The 7,500-nt window shown below is 25.9% G+C and overlaps 2 protein-coding genes across 2 annotated transcripts in view; both read left to right on the top strand.

The window, feature by feature from the left end:
- The window catches only part of LOC100199671 (replication termination factor 2), a 28,210-nt gene extending 27,821 nt beyond the window's left edge, over positions 1-389 (top strand). The window contains exon 3 of the mRNA XM_065792261.1: positions 1-389. This exon is cut by the window's left edge and continues 253 nt beyond it. Coding sequence (XP_065648333.1) covers positions 1-292 — 292 coding nt within the window. The 3' untranslated portion in view covers positions 293-389.
- A 1,452-nt stretch (positions 390-1,841) lies between these two features.
- The window catches only part of LOC100210893 (uncharacterized protein KIAA2013 homolog), a 27,415-nt gene continuing 21,756 nt past the window's right edge, over positions 1,842-7,500 (top strand). Inside the window, exons 1-3 of the mRNA XM_065792263.1 lie at positions 1,842-2,243; positions 2,395-2,588; positions 2,682-3,173. Of these exons, the coding sequence (XP_065648335.1) occupies positions 1,925-2,243; positions 2,395-2,588; positions 2,682-3,173 (1,005 nt within the window). The 5' untranslated portion in view covers positions 1,842-1,924. The remainder of the gene's footprint in view (positions 2,244-2,394; positions 2,589-2,681; positions 3,174-7,500) is intronic.

Here is a 7,500-nt window from a genome sequence, read left to right on the forward strand (position 1 = left end):
ATTAGATCAAGCTTCATTTAAAATTCCAGCCGCACCTTTATCAAAAGAAAGCTCTACATCTTCTATTGATAGTAATCAATCTGTTAAAAGAACAAAAGTTGAAAATAAAACTTTGAACACTGTTTGTAAAGTCCAACAAAATAAAGAAAAGATAACAACAAGTTCTGAGGAAATTCCTGATGCAAAGAAGAGCAAAGTCTATAAAAGTTTGTTTTCTTCAAGTGAAGAAAGTAAAAATAGAGATAGGAACAAAATATCTAATTGGGTTACTTACAACCCATACCATTTATGATGTTTTGATGTATATATGAATTTATATATAAATGTTTGAATGATATTTTGTTCAATCAACTTTATTTATTAAAAAATAATAATAAACATTCTATTAATTTTTGTTAAATATGAAAGTATACATGATGATATTATAAGAAAACTTCTTTTATATAGCATTATTTTTTCTCTAAATATCATCTATTTTTGTTAATTTCTCTTTTATTAATCAACCTAAGTATTGTTTACATGTTGCATGTATACATACATTCATACATACATACATACATACATACATACATACATACATACATACATACATACATACATACATACATACATACATACATACATACATACATACATACATACATGCATGCATACATACATACATACATACATACATACATACATACATGCATACAACAACAACGTCATATGTCAACTCAATTTAATTAAATAAAGCTGTCACCTATTTTTTTTTCAATCTCAACCTTTTTTGCACACAAATATATATATGTATATATATATATATATATATATATATATATATATATATATATATATATATATATATATATATATATATATATATATATATATATATATATATATATATATATATATATTTAACAGAGACTATTCTAGGAAAAAAATTTGGGCAGCAGTACCCTCTGTCCCAGCGAAGTTTAGTGGAAATATTGCAGAATATAGGCGCTTTTTCGCGAAAAAACAATATTTGTTGTAAAAAATTTAAAAAAGTCCTTAATTTTTAATTTGGGTGGCGCCCAAATATCGGTCAATGCTGTCAGAAACTGTCGAGAATTGCCCCTAATATATATATCAGTCTTCTAAATTTGAAATGTAATGCCAGCACACATGAAAGTGCTGACTTGGTTCATTTTTAAGTTAGCCTGCATGATTTAAAAAATTCATTTTTTTCTGCTATTTAAATTAAGATTAAAATAGAGAAAAGAATGCTTTGAATGAATACTAGATAAAATAATTGAAAATTATGTACAAAAAAGTTTTGTTGCAGTTTAAAACAAAACACTTTTTATTTTTTTGGCAAGTGCTTTTTATGCGCTCGCCAACGTTTTTGTGGGCGTGTGGGCGAGCGCGAAAAGACTTGAGCGTGAATGCGCTGGCTAAACAGAGAAGACATATATATATATATATATATATATATATATATATATATATATATATATATATATATATATATATACATATTTCATTTCTAGTTTTTGTTTTATAAGTTTTTTGTTGTTGTTAGAAACTGATGTACATAATGAAATTGTGTATAAATTATATATATATATATATATATATATATATATATATATATATATATATATATATATATATATATATATATATATATATTTATATATATATATGTCATTTCTAGTTTTTGTTTTATAAGTTTTTTGTTGTTGTTAGAAACTGATGTACATAATGAAATTGTGTATAAATTATATATATATATATATATATATATATATATATATATATATATATATATATATTTATATATATATATATATGTCATTTCTAGTTTTTGTTTTATAAGTTTTTTGTTGTTGTTAGAAACTGATGTACATAATGAAATTATATGGAGCGTTAAGATAAACAAGATAAACATGATTTAATCATGAATTTTGTGATATTTCTTGTTCAGTCTTATACATGTATGACAAATTCAGTATTTGGTTTTATAAAGAATCTACGAAGTCGCAAAACAATAACAATAACATTGATTAGTTTGATTTTTTTACTATACTTGTCAACATCTTATCTACTTCCTGCCCATAGACATTTCCACACATCACAAGTGCAGGATCGTGCTCTAAATCCGAAAACATGCTTAGAAAATTCTATAGAAAAATGGAGAGTTTTGATGCAACAAAGTGATGCTATTATGAAGGAGTATCCTGGTGCTCCCACAGAGAATGTTTTTTTTCCATTTACAGGTTTTGCTAATCTCTTTAAGTTTAATATTATTTTTTTAAATTTTTATATGCTTGCTTTAATAATTTTTTGTAGCAAAGTTTTATAAAATTAAAAATGTAATTTTAATTCTTGATGCATTTACTTTCTAATATATTTTTTCTGATATTCAAGGCAATGGTTTTATTGGTTTTTCATCAGAAGGTAGTTTTTCAAAATTTTTTTTACTTGATCAAAAAGACTTTACAGAAATATCTTTTGCCCCTATTGTTGATGTCAAGATAAGTGAACCCACTTCACAAAATGAACAAATTTTGGTTTTAAATATTGTTGAGGGTACTGTTCATCGTCTCACAGGTTACAAAGTGGTAAGTTATTATTTCTTTTAATTGAATTTATTTATAGCATTATTTTTTATCACGTTGATTAAGCACAAACTTAAAAAAAAATTTTTTTATCAGAATCGAAGTTGTGTAGTGGTAGAAGAAACATTTTATGCCCATCGCTTCCATAAAAGTTTATTCATTCAAAGTATTGAAGTTATCAATAATGCCAAAATGCCTATTCATGCAGAGCTTTCTCTTGTAACCAAATCTGATAGTACAAAGCAACTAACAAAAAAAGTTGACACTATATTTGATGGTATAAAAGTGTTATCAGTTCACGGAGTTGAAGAGCATGAAACTAAAATAGTGAACTTTACAAGTGTTATTTCTAATTTTCAAGCACTTCTACAAATTCCACAACAGAGTAAAAATAAAGTAGATGTTTTGTCTATCACAAATTTTTCTATTATCCCAATAATAACAAGTAACAGAAATCGAAAGTCTATTTCCTCTGCTGTCACAAACCTCTTTCAGAAGGAGTCTTTAGATCTCTTGACTTCAGTTCTTAACATCAAAGTAGAAACATTATTTGAGCAACATTTAAAAGGCTGGAGTGAGATATGGAAGGTGAATATTTTTTATATGAAATTGTTTTTTCTTTTTTACAGCTTTCTCAGATTTTGTCAGAAATTGCAATTTGATTTTTCTGTCACTAGACAGAAATATCAAATTGCTAGACAGAAATATCAAAAACATACATTTTTTTATCAGGTTGTTATTATGTCACATTACAATCATTTTTGCTTTCTCAAGTTTTTATCAATATTGTATAATATCATACAATTATCAGATAAAAATTATCATGTTATATAATTATCAGATAAATATTATTATGTCATATAAAAATCAAATAAATATTATCATTTCATATAATTATCAAATAATTATTATTATGCCATATAATTATCAGATAAATATCAAAATGTCATATAGTTATCAAATAAGTATTAAAATTCCATATAATTATCAGATAAATATTATCATGTCATATATATATATATATATATATATATATATATATATATATATATATATATATATATATATATATATATATATACACAGTGGTGTACACTAGCGGTCGCCCGATGGCAAATGCCACCTGAATCTTATGAAGGCTACTGGAAATAATATTTTGATGCAGTTTAGTGGCCTGACCGGGTGACTCGATTTTTTTTTCATTATTATTATTATTTCAATAATTCTATTAGCAGAATTTATGTGTCCAAAATTAAAGACCACCCCCTTCTGCGTACGTATGCATTGCTTATTATTTAAATATTATCTTGTTGTAACATTCTAAGAGAAATAATAAAAACCTTATTGCGTAATTAAAAAAAAGTTATATAAAAAGTTCGCTTTTATTTAATGTCTTTTTGCTACCAATCAAATTACGTTGTATAAAATAGAAAACATTAATTTGAACAATTATCGCTCGATTTCTTTTTTCTGTTCTCATTATTCATAATGTAATCCTCATTAAATATAAAAAACAGTTGTGACAGTCAGAAAAAAAATATTTAATGTTTTAAAAAAAATTGAGTTTAGTCAAGAGATAGTCAAGACTTTACTGTATGAGAATTATGCAAAATGCGAATATTGTTAAAAAATGGTAATGGATGACTGAAAACATTGGCGGGCGACCAAGATTAGCTAAATTATTACTCTCAGTCGTCCGCCAGGCGGCCGATGAAAATCCAAGTGTTCACCAATGATATATATATATATATCAAATAATAATTGTTATGTCATATTGTTATCAGATAAGTAATACTATTATATTATATTACTAAAAATGTCATAGATAATATGAGGCTTAATCCTTCTTAATTTGGTGTCCTTCACTAGCGCAGAAAACTTTTAAAAGAAATTGGGTTGCAATAACATTTGATGTCATAGTAATAGTGGCATTTACAATTGTGCGGCTAAAGTTTTTGAAAAACTTTGGCAAAAAACTTCTTTACCTTGCCTGTTGAAACCACATTTTATAAATTTTTGTTAGAGATGTTTGGAAGAAGTTGTTTAATAACATCTTTGATTCAGAAAATAAGTTCTTTACAATTTTCAAAACTGCCTGGCCAGCCTTGGATAAACTGTTGACAGTTATGACTTTAAATGAAGACGTCTGACATTGTCTAACATGTTGAGTCTTGTCATGAACATCATGACAAGACTCAACTTGATGGACTACAAAGTAATAGACCATGAAGTTGCTATAATAAACAATCACCATTGCAAAATTACTACCAAAATAGAATAACTATTCTATTTTGGTAGTAATTTTGCAGTGGTGTAATTTTGGTAGTAACTATGAAATAGAATAACTATTCTATTTCAGATTTGTTTTTAAGTTGTACTTTAACATAAGAATAGAAAAGAAGTTAGGTATGTTGATTTTGAAAATATTTTGCATACTTCACAACTATAATTGTTAACAAACTAATAAAATATATATACACACTCATAAAAAAAAAATATATATATATATATTAATTCGTTTATTTAATTATAAAATATGAAAAATATACGATAATATATTATAAACTCACAAAAATAAAGTTATGTGTAATTTATATAGTTAAATATTAGTCAATGGAGTGACACTTAAAAAAAAAAAAAAGTTATAAATAAAACAGGATGAATTTAAAATAAAATAAATAGGAAAAAAAAAAGTTCCAGTGAGAAATACATTGATGTTTTATAGAGAGCTTGCCATATTTGATAATGTTGAAAAAGGAAGTGTGCAAGTTAAAATTCTCACTATTCCTAGCGTAATATTTGTGTGCCACTTGCTTTAATAAAAAAATTGTTAAACGAATTTATTAGTTTATTTTGAAGAAAATCAAAAGAAAAGAAGAAAAAAAGAGATAATTATAAAGCTTTACAAGATCTTGAAATTTTAGGATTTTTAATTTAGAAAACCTATTTTTGATATTAGATCTTAAAGGAGAAAATTTCATAATTCTTATTGAAGTGTGTTGCAAACTGTTATGTTTGAAAAAGAAAACTACCTTTTTGACCCCAAACAGTGCAACAATAACTTAGATGTGAGGAGAACAAGGAATAGTAAATTGATATTAGAATATGTTAGGGAACATAGTGTTGTATTAATGACATCATACTATTAGCGCGTAGGAGTTTTTTATTTAATTGAATTAGTTGATAGTTACATGATAGGTTTTGTCAAGAAGTACCCCAAAGTATTTTACTTATTTAGATGGGAAAAATCTTTTACCGTTAATTCTAATTTTCACATTATCGTTATCAAGGTTTTTTTTTGGAGGGTGAAAAATAATAAATTCAGTTTTATTGATATTTAGAGAAATGCATATATAAATAAATAAATATATATATATATATATATATATATATATATATATATATATATATATATATATATATATATATATATATATATATATATATATATGTATATATATATGTATGTATATTAGGGCTGTTCATGTGAACACAGGAAAAAAATTTTTTCTCGGATTTGAATGCATAGTTGTTTATTTTGTGCCATTTGACATAGTAATTGACTGTGGAAAAAATCTTTTCAATCAGATAATGTTTAGGGGGTGCTCAATGACCATAAAGTTTTACGAAAAACATCAAAAACGTGTAAAAAGTTCCAAAGTTCCAAAAATTTCTAGAACCTGGTTAGTTAGATTTTTTCCACTGAAATATTGTCTGATTGCATGCTATATAGATTAATTAAAGTGCAGCAGATTAACTGTCATCAGGGCACCAGACTAAAAAATGTCTGCTAGTGTTTAAAACAACTGTGTTTATATCATTTTGTTAAAATTTGTATTCATAATTTTAATACTATTATTTAACTCAATTTAGAATTTGTTCAAACAGAATAAAAAGGTTTACAAGTATAAATATTATTTTTATTTGGAATTTCATTTTGACAACAAATGTATTAATATTTTGATAGTACCTAACCTTAGTAACCTATTACAGAAAACTAGCATGGTAGTCTGGTAGTGTATTGTTTGTTATTAAGTGCAGATAATAATAATTTCTAATTTGAAAATATTTATTTAATTTCTTTAGTAATAATTATTATAATATATTGCTGCAGCTGCATAAACCAACAACTGAATGATAAGTTTGTATAATATGGTATTGAGTTTTGATTATCTCATAATATTTCAGTTATCATTGAAATGGCAGCATCATCTCGTGTTGCTATCTCTACACGACTTCAAACCAAAATCTTTTTAATTGGACAACCAGAGCCAAATCTTCCAGATAAAGTTCTTCCCTTAACATCTGATGTTTTAAAAACATTTTTTTATCATCTTGATACAACCAAAAAGTCAGTGCCTGAAAGTCTTAAAACAACTGTTGATGAACTGATTATTATTTGGAATAAAGCCCGTATTCCGACAGCATTTCATCTGAATGTAGTCTTAAAGTTGAAAACTTTAGTCCAGGAATTTAAATTAATAAAAAAAAAAAAATCCAGATTGTCAGATTCTCAGAAATCGAGAGAGAAATCATTTACAGACACCATTGGCCTACTTTTTGACATTGCCCACAAGGATGCTGAAACCATGATCAGAATTGAAGAAGATAAAGAATTTTTATTGGATCAGAGATGTCAGAGAAAAATGGTGATGTTTGGGGAGGACAAAGAACTTTCAAAATTAGAAGAAAGAAATGAAGCAAGGAAACAAGCAAAGAGAGAACGAAAGCTAAAAGAAGAGCAAAGACAATCTGGTGCGAGTGCAATAGTTCCTGTTATTGAACCTTTACATGACGAAAGTTATAGTGATGAAAACGATAACGATGCTGTTGATAATGACAAAATGGTTGATAGAGATTTTGAGATAGAAATCCCTGTTTATTACAGACAACAAGTCAGTAAAGCAAGTTCTTC

Source organism: Hydra vulgaris, chromosome 03 (assembly GCF_038396675.1).
Source record: "Hydra vulgaris chromosome 03, alternate assembly HydraT2T_AEP".
In the NCBI taxonomy this organism is placed as follows: Eukaryota; Metazoa; Cnidaria; class Hydrozoa; order Anthoathecata; family Hydridae; genus Hydra; species Hydra vulgaris.